Consider the following 18,914-nt stretch of genomic DNA (forward strand, 5'->3'; position numbering starts at 1 on the left):
ACTCTAGCGCCACTAAAAGCCTTTGGGTACTTTGGGTAAATTAGCATAGATGCTCTGAGTTAGGGGCTTCCCTGGTGGCTCAGATGGTAAAGAATCTGCCTGCAATGCAGGAGACCTGGGTTTGATCCTTGGGTCGGGACGATTCCCTGGAGGAGGGCATGCCAACCCACTCCAGTATTCTGGCCTGGAGAATTCCATGGACAATCCTGGAGAGCTACAGTCCATGGGGTTGCAAAGAGTTGGACATGACTGAGTGACTCACACTTTCACTTTCTCTGAGTTAAAGTCCCCTCATGGTTCAGCACATAAAGAATCTGCCTGCGATGCGGGAGACACAGAAGTTGTAGGTTCGATCCCTAGGTTGGGAATATCCCCTGGAAGAAGGCATGGCAACCCACTCCAGTAGTCTTGCCTGGAGAACCCCATGGACAGAGGAGCCTGATGGGATACAGTCCAAATGGTCACAAAAAGTCGGATATCACTGAACGACTAGAGACGCAGGCATGCTTGTCAAAACAACACTACAATCCCCAGCATCTTTACTTCGAAGAGTTGTATGTGTTCAATTGAACAAAAGTGTTTAGAAGGTTCATGAAAATTTTTTAAATGTACAAAAATAAAAAATTTTTTGTTCTCTTTAAACAAATAAAAAGTTAAAAAAAATCAGTGCTGTCTATAATGCCATATACAATGACAAGGAGGAACCTGGAGATTGTTCTACTGAGCGCTGCTGCTGCTGCTGCTGCTGCTAAGTCGCTTCAGTCGTGTCCGACTCTGTGCGACCCCATAGACGGCAGCCCACCAGGCTCCCCCGTCCCTGGGATTCTCCAGGCAAGAACACTGGAGTGGGCTGCCATTTCCTTCTCCAATGCATGAAAGTGAAAAGGGAAAGTGAAGTTGCTCAGTCGTGTCTGACTTTTCGAGACCCCATGGACTGCAGCCCACCAGGCTCCTCCGTCCATGGGATTTTCCAGGCAAGAGTACTGGAGTGGGGTGCCATTGCCTTCTCCCCTACTGAGTGAAGTAAGTCAGACAGAGAAAGACAAATATCATATGATAACAGTTATATATGGAATCTGAAAAAAAAGGGGTACAAATGAACTTACCTATAACATGGGAGTAGATTTACAGAATTACAGGAGACAACAAACTTATGATTACCAAGGAGGTAAGGAGGGATAAATTGGGAGATTGGAACTGACACACACACTGTATATAAAGAGATAACTGATAAAGGTCTGCTGTATTAGTATTGGGAACTCGACTCAATACTCTGTAATGATCTGTCTTGGGAAAACAAGCTAAAAAAGAGTGGCTGTTGGACACGTATAATTGATTCACTTCGCTGTACACCTGAAACTAACAGAGCATTGTAAATCTACCATACTGCAGTTTAAAAAAAATCAGTGCTGTCGGATCGGCTTTTGTGACGATAAGAAATTTCCCACCAGCTGCTCTGGAGTCCTTGGCACTGATGACTGAGAAACTGAACTTTTAGACTTTGCTTACTTTTAATTATTTTAAACTGAAATAGCCACTAGTGGTGAGTGGGCACTTTCTGGACACCTTCGGCTCCTGCGATGATGGCGTGAAAAGGACCAGGGCCACTGCTGACGGATGGTGTGCTAGACCCTGCGGATCGGAGCGAGTGAGCCCGAGTCCTAGAGCGACAGATGCCAGCCAGCACAGCTGCTCTACCCAATCAGTCAGGTTAATTTTCCCATCTGTAAAGACCCACTTAAAACACACTGCTGAACGCAGGGATTCACCTGGAGCCTCAGGAGACATGTGATGGCTGTCAAGCCCTCAGGATTAAGGAAGAAGCACTAATGTGGATGGTGAAGAAGCAGCAGATTTATGGACTGGCCCTGCCTCTACGGTGTGAGATCCCCCGGGGTGGGCCGCAGTGGGGAGACACCAAAAGCATCTCAGAACCACCTGTGAGCTGAGATTATATTTTAAGAACCTATAATTTATATAAAAGTCTTGCAAATCTAATGATATCACAGCATGTTTTTTAAACAGGCAGCATTTAGCAGCTTTCTGATTCTCCATGTAGAAGGAATCTCAAGAGTTTTACACCTGGGGTCTTTCTTGCTTCCTTTCATTAATCTTTTTTTTTTTTTCCTGTCATTTGCTTTTATGTATATTTTTATCCCCTGTGGTTCTTGACTAACATTTTTAAATTGACATTTGCTTTCTGCCGCACATAGCAAAGACTCTCAACTGTAGCCTCAATATTTTGTCTCCTTTCCCAACTGTGTGACAATTGGCACCTGACTTCTCCAAATTCTCAATTCCAAGGCAGGTAGACTTCTCATGCACACACAAACAGAAAGCATGTTTAGGCTTTACAGGCTATTGCAAGGCCTGTTTATACAAATTAATAGAGTTCATGGATGGTGTTCAAATTTGGTTGGGGCTCCGTCTTATATACAAGATTGCAAATTTTCCATCTTCTTTAGTATTTTTTTTTAATTTATGATGCTGTCTTGAGTCTGTATTTTACATTTTCCCATCCCATTGTGCTGTGCTGTGCTAAGTTGCTTCAGTTATATTATGACTCTTTGTGACCCAATGGACCATAACCTACCAGGCTCCTCTGTCCATGGGATTCTCCAGGCAAGAGTACTGGAATGGGTTGTCATGCCCTCCTCCAGAGGATCTTTCCGATCCAGGGATTGAACCTGCATCTCTTATGTTTCCTGCATTGGCAGGCCAGTTCTTTGCCCCTGGGAAGCTCCTCCCATCTCATTAGGCTTAGCCTTTTAGATGCTATTCTTCCTTTCCTAACATATCCCCCCGGCCCCAGTTTTATTTCAACCACAGTGATCTGCTCTATAACCCACTGTAGAAATCTACAAGTAATACTGGTGAAGTGGGACCTGATCTGCCTTCTCAGGGAGCATATTTACAACTTGCAGAGACTGTAAGACCCTCCTAGTTTGTCTTGTACACTGGGAAGAAGAGGAGATGGGCTTGTTCCTTTGGAAGGCCTTCTCTTTCTATTTATGTTCACATCTAAATCCACCTGAAGGCTCTCCTCCAGACGGTTTCTCTCATGTTTTTGCTATGTCCCTTATTATCATGATGCTGAAGACACACATTTGTCCTCTTCTCCCAAAGTAATGAATTTCTCCTTCATCTCCATCTAAGCATTACTGTAACGTGACTCGTACATGACAACAGCAATTTAAAAAAATTCTCCTGAAGATCTATTCTTTCTAAAGTAACGGATGAAGAGCGTCTTTGAAGATTACTAGGGTCAAGTCCTTGCTGTGAAAGATCTCACAGACCAGATTTCTGGTCCATGGTCTGCCCATCTCCTTGGTGTCAAAGATGAACTTACGGCTTTGCTGAGCTTTGGCATTTTTGGCTCATTTATTTACCAAAGAATTTGTGTTCCCTCCTCTGTTCATGTAATATTTTCCAATGAAACCTATGCAGCCATCTCATCTAGAATCTCACCTGGCATCACCACCTCTTTCTCTATTTCCCTATGCAGCCGTGGTCTTCTAAAATACTCTGTGTATTTATCTGTCTCTTGTGTTTTCCATCTGTCTCCCCCACTAAAGTGCAGGCCCCAGGAGGGAAGGTATCTTGGTTTGTTTCATATATTGTGCATCCTCCTGAGCCTAGAATGGGGCCTCACATTCCAAGGGTGAGAGCTAAAATCTGTGAGGTTGTTAAAATATTCTGCAAAGAAGGACTGCCTCTGCATTTCATAATTCTAAAAATTAGTAATTAAGCAATAATGCCACATGAACTAACCTATGATAAGTTTACTTGAGAATAAACTGTGGTTTTGCCTAAATATGTCTAGACCACCAACGCAGAAACTTTTGTTGTCTGGTCTCCAAAATTTCACTCATTGAGTTCTGCCGAGTCATGTTTCTCCCCTGCGTGAATTGGTTCAGTTACTCTGTGCAGATAAAGCAGGCTTAATTTTTAATTAGGTTGTGATAACAGGGAAGCCGGATGAATCTCTTTAGCTTTCTAATTCGCAGAAGTTTACATGGACTAGCGACCGACTTTCTGAACTGTTCTGTTTGAGGCTCCTCATTGGATGTGGAAGTTGGGATAGGAGTGAAGGAAAGTGATATATAAGTAGCTTTTCCCTAAGAGGCTTAGAGATTTGAATTAATATTCTTTATCTTTAATGATTAAGGGGCCCCTGGCAAGCCAAGGATGGATTTAATTCTATTAAAAATATACCAGGGCGGCAGTGCTGCACGGGGCACCCAAAGGCCGGAAGTCAAGCATCCATGACCCAGCGGGGCAGCCCCTTCCCTCCCCAGGGCTAACCTTCATTCGCCGAGTCCCTCGCTGCAGCCCATAGGCAGGCGCTCACAGCCTCGTAGGAGGCGCTCAGCCTCGTGGCTGGGTCCCTCTTTGGCTTGGGCGGAGGCTGTTTCCGTGGCGACGGGAGGCCGCTGCCGTCATCCAGGCTGAACACCGAGTGCAGAGAAGGGGGCCTGGAGGGCGGACCAGCCAGGGACTGGGCCAGGCCGTCCACTGCCGCGGGGACTGAGATGGAGCTACAATGGAGACGCCTGGGTCCGCTCTTGTCTTCAGCTCTGTGGGGAGAGAATGAACATGCAGAGCCCCAGCGGAGGGACCCAGAGCCATCATTCAGACGGTAGCAGTGAAGCGGATCAAGTACACGTCATCTCGGCTCTTGGGTAAATCCGCCTTCCCGCGAGGCTGGAGGATGCCTGCGGCGCTGCGGTACCCAGGGCCTCTCGAGGCAGCCACTCCATCCTTCCAGCCCCGCTTCCCGACAGATAAGCACGTGCGAACCTCATCATGATTACTTCAGAAAAACATCTCACCCAAACCCAAGACGTCTCAAGGAGTACCACATTTGCCATCAGGCATTCGCTGAGTCAATTTTTCACACTCCAATTATTAAGCAAATCAAAAAACCAGAATTTCAATCTGAATGATAATTTCTGGGAAATTCATCTTAATAGAGAGTTACTGATGCATCAATTGCTGGGAGTTCATCACTGTTCATCCTTGCAAAAGAGTATATACTTATAATGATCAAAGATTTTTATTTTCCCGGTCTCTCTCTCTTTCCCTTGCCATTTAAATTCCATCAGCAATTATTTAATTATGTGCAGAATTGTTATTTTTCTTCTGTGGCTCCATCTGGTTGCCCAATGCCAAGTGAACTGCTGGTATTCAATAAGTAAATAGACGAATGCTTCTTCACTTAATTTTATAGCAGGCAAATGAATACATGATGAAATTGAGAAATTGGGGTGGCTGTTTAGCTCCAGCAGAGAAAATAATAAATATTATTCTGGAAGTCATATAAAATTAATAGTTATCTGGTTAAAAAAAATTTCCTTCTGGCTTCACATGTCAATGTAATCGTGTGCGAGGGAGATGCCAATGCGTTCATTTCACAAGGAGTCTCGGAGCATTTGTTTTTATAATTATATCTTTGTGTGGCAGAGAACCAACAGGGCTGGGATCCACTGCCAGGCAGATCAGACGCCCATGTAGGAAATGAACGAGCTGAAGATGAAAGTGTGGCACTCGGAGGATAATTTGTTTTCCCTGTAATGTTTAATTACAGTTTTCCGTACAAAGGGAATTTTTTCAGCATTTAATCACTGAGATAGTTGAAGCTAATTAGTGAGGGACACACCACCATTTCCACTTTAATAAAAAATCATTTGACATCACAGTCAAGGCCAAGGGGGGCGGTCATCTGCAGTGAGGAGCAACCAGATATTGCTGTGTTCCTATGGGAAAGTACCTCCCTGAGACTTTGGGAAGGTCATGTACACACTGCTATATTCAAAGTGGAGAGCACAAGGACCCACTGTAGAGCACGTGGAGCTTGGTGTCACCTGGCAGCCTGGATGGGAGGGCCTGGGGAGAATGGATACATGTATAGGATGGGAGGGGCTGGGGAGAATGGATACATGTATAGGATGGGAGGGGCTGGGGAGAATGGATACATGTATAGGATGGGAGGGGCTGGGGAGAATGGATACATGTGTAGGATGGGAGGGGTTGGGGAGAATGGATACATGTGTAGGATGGGAGGGGCTGGGGAGAATGGATACATGTGTAGGATGGGAGGGGCTGGGGAGAATGGATACATGTATGGGATGGGAGGGGCTGGGGAGAATGGATACATGTATGGGATGGGAGGGGCTGGGGAGAAAGGATACATGTATAGGATGGGAGGGGCTGGGGAGAATGGATACATGTGTAGGATGGGAGGGGCTGGGGAGAATGGATACATGTGTAGGATGGGAGGGGCTGGGGAGAATGGATACATGTGTAGGATGGGAGGGGCTGGGGAGAATGGATACATATGTAGGATGGGAGGGGCTGGGGAGAATGGATACATGTATGGGATGGGAGGGGCTGGGGAGAATGGATACATGTATAGTATGGGAGGGGCTGGGGAGAAAGGATACATGTATAGGATGGGAGGGGCTGGGGAGAATGGATACATGTATAGGATGGGAGGGGCTGGGGAGAATGGATACATGTATAGGATGGGAGGGCTGGGGAGAATGGATACATGTATAGGATGGGAGGGGCTGGGGAGAAAGGATACATGTATAGGATGGGAGGGGCTGGGGAGAATGGATACATGTATAGGATGGGAGGGGCTGGGGAGAAAGGATACATGTATAGGATGGGAGGGGCTGGGGAGAATGGATACATGTGTAGGATGGGAGGGGCTGGGGAGAATGGATACATGTGTAGGATGGGAGGGGCTGGGGAGAATGGATACATGTATAGGATGGGAGGGGCTGGGGAGAATGGATACATGTGTAGGATGGGAGGGGCTGGGGAGAATGGATACATATATGGGAAGGGAGGGGCTGGGGAGAATGGATACATGTGTAGGATGGGAGGGGCTGGGGAGAATGGATACATGTATGGGATGGCCGAGTCTCTTCATGCTGTTCCCCTGAAACTACCATACACTGATAATCCACTATGCCCCAAATACAAAATAAAAAGTTAAAAGTCTGGGGAAAAACAATCTTCCTGACAGCAAATTAGGATGGAAAGGACCAGGGAGGGCTATCGGGCATGAGTATCTTCATTTGTCACAGGGAGACAAGAGTGGTGACGTGGAGAAGGACCTGGATTTCTTCACTTGTTTATTTCAAGCTCAGCATCCACCGTGAACTCTAAAAGCTTTCCCTGAAGCTTTCCTTATTGGCAAAGAAGATGAGAGAGCTTCCTAAGGGAAATACAACACAGGCCACCACCGACCAAGTTCACTGCTTTTGTGTTTTTAGAGCGGCTTCTCCATTTTGGGGGTCAAATTTTCAGATGTTCCTGTAAGTCAGCCTTATTTATATATGTGACACTTGCGTAAAGATGTCGAGATCCCAGCTATACGTTTTTGCTAAGGTGGAAATATTAGATGACTTAAAACTCGGTTGGTGAGGAACTTCCCTGGTGGCCCAGTGGTAAAGAGTTCATCTGCCAATGCAGAGGGCACAGGTTCGGTCCCCAGTCCCAGATTATCTCACATGCTGTGAGACAACATGGCCTGGGCTCCACAAGTACTGAGCCGGAGCCCTAGATCCTGTGCTTCCCAACAAGAGAATCCGCCACGATGAGACGCGCACTCACTGCACCTCGAGTGTAGCTCCTGATGCCTGCTCACGGAGACCAGAGAAAACCAGTGCGACAACAGAGACCCAGCACGGCTGATCAAGACGAAATAAAAAATTAAAAACAAAAATCTTGGTGCTTGAGGTGGCAAATGATACAGGCATTAGTGTAGCAATTATTTCACGTGGCCTGAACTAACACACAGAGCATCCGTTTTCTAGAAGGGACGCCCAGGCAATGTATCCTTTCAGATGTCAGGAGGTTTCACTTTACACAGCGGGCATGCATATATGAGTGTTCTTCTCCCTATGGTCATGTGTGATTGAACTTCACATTAAGAGCTATCAGCGCTGGGACTTCCTTGGGGTCCGGTGGTTAAGACTTTGCCTTCCAAAGCCACGAGGTGTGGGTCTGGTCCCTGGTGAGGGAGCTGAAATCCCACGGGCTTCGTGGCCAAAATACCGAAATATGAAACAGAAGCAATATTGCAACAAACTCAATGAGGACTCTAAAAATGGGCCATATAAAAAAAACTTATTTTGAAAAGCACTGTGGGCATTTTCCTGCCCCCCCACCCCGATGAACCACATGGGTGACGGAAGCTGGACACCGCCCGCCTTTACCTTTTGGAGCTTTCCTCCTGCTTGCCCCTGGCCTCCAACTTCTCTTTGTGGAAAGCAGCGTTCATCTCGTTCCGAAGCCGGTCATTCTCGCGGGCAATGTCCGAGGCGTTCTGAACAACCAGGGCGTCATAGGTCTTCAGCCCCAGGTCCTCTGTGACCTGTAGGAAGCTGTTGATGGATGTGACCTCCTGCTGCCGTATGCTCCTTTTCTGATGCAAGTGCTGGCGGGCTAAAAATCCTCTGACCACTTCAGTGAAAGAACACAACGGTGGGTCAGAAATCCAGACGTACACCAACAAGCCACAGATACATCATGTCTAAAGAATAAGTGTTAGCTGCTCAGTCGTGTCCAACTCTTTGTGACCCCATGGACTGCAGCCCGCCAGGCTCCTCTGTCCATGGGATTCTCCAGGCAAGAATATTGGAATGCAGTTGCCATTGCCTTCTCCAAGGGATCTTCCTGACCCAGGGATCAAACCCAGGTCTCCCACATTCCAGGCAGAATTTTTACCGACTGAGCCACCAGGGAAGACATCATGTCTGAACAGCTCTAAAATAAAATATTCTTCACCCAGTCTAGGACTTTACTAAAACATTCTAATGTTGTCTTAAAAAAGATACCCACACTTTTAGGAATGACAGCAATGGAGGTAAAAACCCTTACCCTGACCAGGCAGGTAATATCCTGACAAAGCTCCCTCCTTCTATGGTAACACAGTCTGGACATTGATGGAAGGAAGTCCAAACCCCAGAGAATTCTGGGTGTGTCCCAAGGCACCAACTGCAGTATATCAGATTCTAACAGAAACCTCTGAGGCCCCTGGAAGTAGTCTCTGAGAATGTCATGCACATACTGTTCACAGGACTGGGATTTAAGTCGTAGAAAAACCAGCTCTGCATTTAAGGCTCTGGGAAGAGATTGTGTAGAAATATGGGGCATCCTTCTGCTTTCTGGGGAAGCAGGGCTAGAAAAACATGCAAGAATCGGGGGAAAACAGGTGGGTGAACACACTTTGAAATCACTAATATGTCAATAACAAATGTAAGACTTGCAAAGAAGAATCATGCCCGCTGTTCAAAGGCACTGCCACATGCCAGGATCCCATCCCATCTTTCAAGGCCCAAACTCAACGATCACTGATGTACCCACCCCTTCAACCTGCGGGCTTCCAGGTGGCACTAGTGGTAAAGAATCTTCCTCCCAAAACAGGAGATACAAGAAACACGGGTTTGATCCCCGGGTTGGGAAGTTTCTCCGGAGAAGGAAATGGCAACCCACTCCAGTATTCTTGCCTAGGAAATCCAATGGGTGGAGGAGCCTGGCGGGCTACAGTCCATGAGGTTGCAAAGAATCTGACACGCCTTAGCAACTCAACAACAACAAATCTTCATTTTGTACCCAAAGAAACAGAAGCTTACTGAGGTTAAGAAAATTCCTCCAAGGAGACATGGCCAACCAACAGTAGAGGCCAGGGTTTGAACCTCTGCTCTTACGAGGCCAAACTCCATCATGCAGCCCTGGAGACATGCTCTGTAGCTCTCCAGATCGGGTCACAACAGGGAAGGTATAAGGAAGTGCGTTTGGGATCAATATGAGGAAGAAATTCCCAACAATGAGCAAAGCTGGCAAATGGATCAGGCATGTCATGGGAAAGAGGGTCAGTTCCCAGTCCCTGGGCAAGTTCAAGAAACAGGATGGGCCCTGCTCAGGGAGGCTCTGACAGGTGTGGGGGGTGGGGGGGGAGCGGTTTCCAATTAGATGCCCAGATGTGTCTCTTCCCAGTCTAAGTTTCTAAGACTAGAAGGAGTTGTTTGGATTATAGGAAGAGCTATAATTGTAGGGAAAATTAATGTGGGTATGTGCTCAGTCGCTCAGTCATGTCCGACTCTTTACAATTCCCATGGACTGCAACCCACCAGGCTCCTCTGTCCATGGGATTCTTCAGGCAAGAATACTGGAGTGGGTTGCCATTCCCTTCTCCAAATGTGCTATGCTGCTGCTGCTGCTGCTAAGTCACTTCAGTCGTGTCTGACTCTGTGCGACCCCATAGATGGCAGCCCACAGGCTCCCCCGTCCCTGGGATTCTTCAGGCAAGAATACTGGAGTGGGTTGCCATTCCCTTCTCCAAATGTGCTATAAAGACACTTTATTCTCCTCTGTAGGGAGGAAATTACCCTGCAAAACATTAAGTGTTTTAAAATATTTCCTGGCTATGGGAGGACAAATGTGTAGGTATCTACATATGTCTAGGATATTTACTGAGATACCTTGACTCTGTTCAAATTGTTAATCAGCTATATCACAATACAAAATGTTTTTGGTTAATAAAAATAAATTTAAAAAAATTTTAAAGGGTGGGAAGGTGAACACAACTTTCTACAATTATGGCTTTAGAGGCAAAAAATACACAGATGTCTAAAATGCTCAAGGGCTCTTTTTTCTCAGACGGCAATACTAAATGTTTAGTTACTTTGAAATGCAGTTGTATTAAGTTAACTGTAGAAACAGTCATGCTGAACTAATCTAAAAGAGAAAAAGATTAAACAGTGAAAGGTACAATCAGACTTCAGGAATATAAAATGCAGAATAAAACGCAGAAATATTAACCATGTGACAGGCACAGGGAGAGAGAGAAGCAGAAAGCCTCAAACTGGCCAGTTGACTCGCTCATTTGAAAAAGAGAGACTGTGACTTTTTGGTAGCTGAAGGGGAGGGTATATTCAAGATGTTTAATCTCTCAGAATAAAGAGATGGTTAATGTGGACAAGCCAGACTTCTGACCTCCGACTACAGAAGGACAATTCATTGGATTTGTGTTCACCTGGGAATCCACTGTCTGCTGTTCAGACTCTGTTTTCCTGCACTTCACGCCAGTGATCGTCAAAAAAAATTTTTTTAATTGTTACAGGAGTTGCTAAAATGTGGCATCTTTACTATGAGACAACTAATGAACTAAATCTGCCACAAATAGGTAATTGATTGTCTCTTTCTGACAATTCCATGCAGGGTAAAATGAAGGTATACAGTCAGAGGAAAACTTCTGTTGGGAATAATCTGTAATTGAAATGATTAAACTTAAGAAAGTTACAGCTTTCTTCCACCTAATATTTACAAGGAAAACCTGAGAACTCTTGAAAAACTGGAAATGACTCCAGATGCTATAACTTCTGAGTGAATTTCACATGTGCAAAAAGGACCGAAGCTATGGTTCCAAGAGATGTAAAAATAAAAATCAATAAGTAAATACTTTGCATTGAAGAGCCTGTCAATTAAAAAAAATGCTTTTACAGCCATTATTTCATTTATGCAATAGAAAATTATGGTTTTTATCTTGGTGCCATTTTTAAAAACCCATTCTCGATTTTTATCATTAGAGCTAAGGAAAGAACCACGGTTCTGCTCATTTCTTGTTTCAGCTCTGCAGGGCTCAGAGACTTAACTCTGGTAACCAACCCGAGGAGGCACTTCTAGTGGGCACCCCTGCTGGAGGGCAGAGTGCACAGTCCTCTAATTATACGTTCCAGGAGAATGTGCATGCTAGTTGCTCAGTCGTATACGACTCTTTGAGACTCCATGGGCTGTAGCCTGCCAGGTTCCTCCACCCATGGGATTTCCCAGGCAAGAATACTGGAGTGGGTTGCCATTTCCTCCTTCAGGGGATCTTCCCAACCCAGCGATCGAACCCAGGTTTCCCACATTGCGAGCAAACTCTTTATCATCTGAGCTACCAGGGAAGCCCTGCAAGAGTGATGTGTATAACAAGGGGGTGACTCCACAGCCCAGGGGCTAGCATACTCAGTCCCACCTCCAGCCCGAGGCTACAAATACACATTCAGATTCAGGGGGTCTGGGGCAGGCGGGGCCTGAGACTCTGCATTTCTCACCAGCTCCCAGGGGATGCCAGGTCTGACCACACAAACAGGAACTGCAAGGGTGGTGGTCAAGAGCGGACCCGTGAGCCCAGCCTTTCCCTACACTGTGTACGTAGGCTATATGTGTGCTTAGTCACTCAGTCATGTTCGACTCTTTACAACCCCATAAACTGTAGCTGACCAGGCTCCTCTGTCCATGGGATTCTCCAGGCAAGAATACTGGAATGAGTTGCTGCTTCCTTCTCCAGGGGATCTTCCCCACCCAGGAATCGAATCTGCGTCTCCTGCACTGCAGGCAGATTCTTTAACATCTGAGCCACCAGGGAAGTCCGCAAAGGAGGCCAGACCAGCCTAACCCAGACAGAAGCAAGGAGTGCACATAGCTGGGAGTTGGCCCTTTCCTCCCCGGAGGCTCCTCCCACCACCCCGATCACCAGGCTGGTCAAAGTGACCTCAGGGGACCAGGCAGAGAGCCTGCCATGTGGTCTGGGGTTTGGAGGAGTGGCTGCCAGAGGCTGACTGCAGGAGTAGCCCAGGAATCTGAATGCAGAGCTGCACCCAAGTGTCACATGGGGCTTTTTCCCTCACCGCAGGCTTGGAGGCTCCCTCTTCTTGTCCTGTGTTTCTTGCAGGATCAACAAACTGGTTATTTTCAAGGTGTGCATGTGTGCGTGATTAGTCACTTCAGTCGTGTCTGACTCTTTCCGACCCCATGGACTGTAGCCTACCAGGCTCCTCTGTCCATGGGATTTTCCAGGCAGAATATTGCCATTTCCTCCTCCAAGGGATCTTCCCAAACCCAGGGATCAAACCCTTGTCTCCTGTGTCTCCTGCATTACAGGCGCATTCTTTACCCACTGAGCCAACAGGGAAGCTCATTTTCAAGGTGAGGGATGCATCCATTAAAAGATACGCATATCCCCTCTTCCAAATGATGGCTTAGGTGACAATGAGGCACAGAACTGCAGATGGAATGACCATGGAATAAAGCACACTCTGATCTAGAAACAGGTAAACAGCCAACTTAGCCACAGTGCTTTCTGAACTCCAGAAACCTATTTATTTGCCCAAAGGTGGTGCCATGGGATGGACAGACGTAGGGCCATGGCAGGGTCCTCACTAACGTAGGTCCCCCAAAGATTTAAACGTGGGGGTTCACTCAATGGTTTGTATTTCACAGTTCAGCAAAGTTCAGAACTGTGACTGCAGTGTGACTGTGAGATGTGTGACTGTTACCTTTTTGGCAGGTGATAATTTTTCTCTGCAGCTGGCGGCACAGATCGTTCAGCTGGCTGGCGTGCCAGTATTTCAGGAACACTTTCCGAACTCCAATCTAAAACGCAAACAGCAGGGAGACATTTAGCAGCAGGAAGATGCCAAAATAACAATGGGAAAATATTCAGGCAAGAGATTTTTTTTTTTTTTTTTTCAGAAAAGGATTAGCAGGAGCAAAGCTAACAAAAGTAATTCCAGTACCTCTTCTATTTTTTTTAAACATTTTTCCACTTAATCAAAATCTCAAAGCTTTTGCCCTAATAAGTATGTTTGCTGTATGTAAACAGTGTCACTAATGTTTGCAAATACCCATCCACTACAGTTGGGGTGGCTGCACCAGGCAGTCGAAAGAAAAACACTGGTCTTGACTCTTTATGGGAAGATACAACCATTCCCATGAATGAATTCCCAAGTTCCAGAGCTAAACTCTTATCTTTCCTCTTTTTCAATCCTTTTCTTTCCTCAGCTCACAGTAAGGAGGGCAATTCTGTGAAAAGGGAGAAAAACGAACAAACAAAAAGACCATAAACAAAACCTACTTAAAGCTGACACATGGAACTGTTTCATGTCAATGTTTTTTTCCTACTACTCCATATATTATTATAAACCAAGTGTTTACGCAACGGCAACTGCAGAAGTGCAGCACAAAAGTAAAGTGTCTCCACACAGTCGTCTCTGAGCAACAAGCTTCTCGAGGTCTGCCTGAACAGTAGCCATACCATGAGCATCCTTATCTAGGGTTTGAAAAACGGAGTTTAGGCGTGTTACCGAATCAGCTTCTACTGAAAGCTCTGGTGGTATACAAGTTGGCCCAAATGTTCCACTATTGATGAAGACAGCTGCCAAAGAATGTTCTTAAAAACACATAACAATAAGCCACAGCCGTGCATTTTCACGATAATTTTCCGGTGTGTTGTGCTTATTTTCTCAGAATTCACAGGACTGGGGTAGGTGTGAGGACTGTCCTTCACAATGGAAATGCTCACAGTCTCTTCAGGGAAGCAGAAGTGAATCAGTGCAGAAGAGCCTGGGAAATACTAAGATGAAGGGGCTGTGGACGCTCAGAGGTGATGTCCTGTTAGATAAGAAAAAATATGGCCCAGGCAGACCTTGTGATACTGTTCATGGTCATCTCCTTAGCGCTGGAGACAAGCACCATGGAACACGTGCTCCCAAGCATGGGCTGTGAGCACTGACATGCTGACCCTTGAAGCCTGTGGCCAACCTCACAGGGACACGAGGCTGGCACAGGTCTAAACACCATTAGGCATCAGAGAGGCTGACAGGTCAGACTGGTTATCAGACTGCAGAGCCCGAGGTGATGTTATGAAGCTTTTCACATGGAAGCTGAGTTGACTCCCAGACATACTTTGTCACTTTCCAGAGATCAAACCAGTCAATCCTAATGGAAATCAACCTGGAATATTCCTTGGAAGTACTGATGCTGAAGCTGAAGTTCCAATACTTTGGCTACCTGATGTGAAGAGCCAACCTGTTAGAAAAGACCCTAATGCTGGAAATGATTGAGGGCAGGAGGAGAAGGGGACGACAGAGGATGAGATGGTTGGATGGCATCACTGACTCCATGGACATGAGTTTGAGCAAACTCAGGGAGATAGTGAAGGACAGGGAAGCCTGGCGTGCTGTAGTCCAATGGGGTTGCAAAGAGTCTGATATGACTTGGCAATTGAACAACAACAGTCTTTCCATCTAGCTCTCCCGTAGGCCAGTTTGCTGTGTTCATGAAACAGTTTTGCCCGAGATTGAGACCTAAATCTTGCATTACGGCAGTTGGGCTAGCTCTTTGAACGGGCAGGGAAAGCCCTCTCCACTCTCCTGTTTCTGAGGCTCCTGGTTGACTAGATGTCCTCCTTCATTTACTTTTCTTTTTGTTGGCTGAAGTATGAGGCAGGCACCTGAGTGGGTGGCCACAGAGAATTGGTACTTTTCGCCCCATTGTATTGCCATTCTGTCTCCCCAGTTCTTTTCCATAATTCATAGTGTTGTGTTTTTTTTTTTTCTTTTTTTCTTCCCAACTGCTGACTTATTTTGGCAGTCAACAGGAAGAACAGTTGGTACTGTCTGTGAGCACCACGGAGCAAATCTGTGAGACAGGCACTCGGTGGGGGCGTGGGGGGGCATGTCATCTTCTGTTCATTGTCGATTGTGGAATGTAACTCACTGTGGATGTGTGTGTGCTAAGTCGCTTCAGTCATGCCTGGCTCTTTCTGACCCCGTGGATTGTAACCTGCCAGGCTCCTCTGTCCATGGGATTCTCTAGGCAAAAATACTGGAGTGGGTTTCCATGCCCTCTTCCAGGGGATCTTCCAGACCCAGAGATCAAACCCATATCTCTTATTTCTCCTGCACTGGCAAGGACTTCCCTGGTGGCTCAGATGGTAAAGAATCTGCCTGTGATGCAGGAGACCTGGGTTTGATCCCTGGGTCAGGAAGATCCCCTGGAGAAGAGAATGGCTACCCATTCCAGTATTCTTGCCTCGAGAACTCCATGGACAGAGGAGCCTGGCAGGCAGGCTACAGTCCCTGGAGTCACAAAGACTTGGACATGACTAAGAAACTAATACTTTCGCTTTCTTTACCACTAGCGCCACTGGGGAAGCCCATGTGACTCACGATAGGAAACTAAATCCCCAAAGCAAAATCTATGCACACTTGGATTCTGAAACAAAACTCCCAAAGCGTTATAGGTAGCGATGCTACACAGCAGGCAGCCTCAGTATGACCACTGCAGGGCGCTCGCCATGGAGTGAGCCCTCAGAGTGGAGATGCAAGGGCTGGAATATAGTTCTTCTCCCTTAATTTGGTGGAGACCATGGGTGGGAAGAGAGCTGGGTGGGATGGCGAAGATCTCTTCTAGTGATATTTCTAACAGCCACTCCAAAAATTCCAAGTAGGTGGATCTTGAGAACTTTGCTAGATTTGAGGATACAAAAAGAATTTCCAGGGATGATGGGAAAAGATGAAAGTGGAACAGGAACACTAGGCAAGGAGCAGAAAACAACAAACAGGCTTGAGTGGAGAGGCAGGAAGGAGGAGGCCACACCTGTCCCTGCTGGCCACACTGGGAGGCACATTCCCGGGAAAGCATAGACACTGTCCTGTGAACACAGGGCATACACTGGGAAATTGAAGAGGAGGCCATCTAACTTTTTACCAATTATTCTGGAAAGTTATGAGGTTCCAGAAAGTCAGAAAGAGAAAAACAAGTATCATATATGAACACATATGTGTGGAATCTAGAAAAAATGGGACAGCTGAGTCTATTTGCAGGGCAAGAATAGAGACACAGATGTAGAGAGATGTGGAGGCCGGGTGGGGAAGGCGGGGTAGGGTGAACTGGGAGGCTGGGATTGACATATATGCACTTCCAGGTGTGAAACAGGTCATCATGGGAAGCTGCTGTATAGCACAGAGAGCTCAGCTCGGGGCTCTGTGATGACCTGGAGGGGTAGGATGGTGGGGTAGGGAGTCCCAAGAGGGAGTGGAAATATGTATGCATAACGCTGATTCAGTTCATTGTACAGCAGAAACTAACACGACATTGGAAGGCAACTATAGCCCAATTAAAAAAGCAAGAAAAGACTGGCTTGAGAATGGATTGTTGGGTATGGTTTTGGCAGGACACTATAATGGGATCAATGATTCAGGTTTGGAAGATTCCACAACTGCTGCTTGTCCGTTGGCCGATTTCCATTTGTCCTGGGGCCCCGCCTCCAGGAGTGGATTTTTGATGCCTGTTTCTTCCCATCTGGTAGGGCTTGCATGACCTTCATCTGCTTTCCCAGAGTAGCCGATGAATGACCCTTAGATTCTCTCAGCATGCTGCAGTAGGTCTTCACCACTGCACGTGGATATTTACATTTCCGGAAGAATGTAAAGAAATACTCCTGAACTTCACAAGCGGTAGGGTTGTGAGGAAGGTGACCGATTAGAAACAGAAGATGAGGAACTGTGAAGTCCTGGTAAAAGATGAGTCAGAGAAACAGATGATAATGTCTTCCAGGATGAAAAGAAGGTATGATGAACACCGAACACAAAGCCAGGACTGGAAGTCATTCAGCAAGTTGGAAATAAGACCTGGGACTCAGTAGGTGATAAGGATAAATGATGGAGGGACTAACTGAAAAAGACAGAAGACAGAAGGTTGGGCACGATGATGTAGCTATTTAGCTGATCCCTCTCTTCCTGGATAGCTCAGTTGGTAAAGAATCTGTCTGCAATGTAGGAGACCCCGGTTGGATTCCTGGGTCAGGAAGATCCCCTGGAGAAGGGAAAGGCTACCCACTCCAGTATTCTGGCCTGGAGAATTCCATGGGGTCGCAAAGAGTCGGACACAACCGATCGACTTTCACTTTCTCCTCTACCTTGGGCTTTCCAGGTGGCCCTAGTGTCTACCGTCCATGGAGTCTTGAGGAGTTGGACATGACTGAGTGACTTCACTTTCACGTTTCACTTTCATGCATTGGAGAAGGAAATGGCAACCCACTCCAGTGTTCTTGCCTGGAGAATCCCAGGGATGGGGGAGCCTGGTGGGCTGCCGTCTATGGGGTCTCACAGAGTGGGACACGACTGAAGCGACTTAGCAGCAGCAGTGGTAAAGAACCTGCCTGCCAATGCAGGTAGATGTAAGAGACGTGGGTTCCGTCTCTGAGTTAAGAAGGTCCCCTGAGGAGGGCAGGGCAGCCCACTCCAGTATTCTTGCCTGGAGAATCCCATGGACAGAAGAGTCTGGCAGGCTACAGTCCATGGGGTCGCAAGGGTCGGACACGACTGACCAACTAAACCACCACCACCACCACCATCCAATAGGCAGATTCATTCAGTCATTCTTTATTTTTATTGTTTAACCACATGACTTATCTATGGGTTGCTTATGTCTGGAGATGCTCATTGAAATTTTTGCCTTCTTATACTGTTCATGGAGTTCTCATGGCAAGAATATTGGAGTGGTTTGTCATTCCTTGCCTCCAGATTGAAGGCAAAAGAAGAGGGCAGCAGAGGATGAGACAGATGGATAGCATCACTGGCTCATCACCAACTCAATGGACCTGAACTTGGGGAAGCTCCGGGATAGTGAGGGACAGGGACACCTGCCCATGGGGTCGCAAACGGACACCACTTAGTGACTGAACAACAGCTAAACTTGTTAGCATTTGCTTGGCTATGCTGGCTGAGGCAGCTTTCCCCAAGAGGGCAAACTGAGAATAGGGCCACGGTTGTGATAAGCAGGACATTATGAACAGAACCACACAGTATAACTGAGAAAAAAAAAGAGCATCTTATTTGTTGACACCATGCTAGGATATGTGGCTTAGATGGTAAAGAATCCACCTGCAATGCAGGAGACTCGAGTTTAATCCCTGGGTCGGGCCTGGAGAAGGGAATGGCTACCCACTCCACTATTCTTGCCTGGAGAATCCCAATGACAGAGCAGCCTGGCGGGCTACATCCATGGTGTCGCAAAGAGTTGGACAGGACTGACAGAGTAACATTTTCACTTTCACTATGATAAGATAT

At 46.6% G+C, this 18,914-nt stretch overlaps 1 protein-coding gene across 2 annotated transcripts in view; it reads right to left on the reverse strand.

The window, feature by feature from the left end:
• The window catches only part of MYO16 (myosin XVI), a 517,517-nt gene that overhangs the window by 64,431 nt on the left and 434,172 nt on the right, over positions 1-18,914 (reverse strand). For both annotated transcript variants that reach the window (XM_044927086.2, XM_044927087.2), the window contains exons 29-31: positions 13,338-13,434; positions 8,229-8,475; positions 4,306-4,577 (exon numbers count right to left, since the gene is read on the reverse strand). In XM_044927086.2, coding sequence (XP_044783021.2) covers positions 4,306-4,577; positions 8,229-8,475; positions 13,338-13,434 — 616 coding nt within the window. The remainder of the gene's footprint in view (positions 1-4,305; positions 4,578-8,228; positions 8,476-13,337; positions 13,435-18,914) is intronic.

This window comes from Bubalus bubalis, chromosome 13 (assembly GCF_019923935.1).
Source record: "Bubalus bubalis isolate 160015118507 breed Murrah chromosome 13, NDDB_SH_1, whole genome shotgun sequence".
Classification (NCBI taxonomy): Eukaryota; Metazoa; Chordata; class Mammalia; order Artiodactyla; family Bovidae; genus Bubalus; species Bubalus bubalis.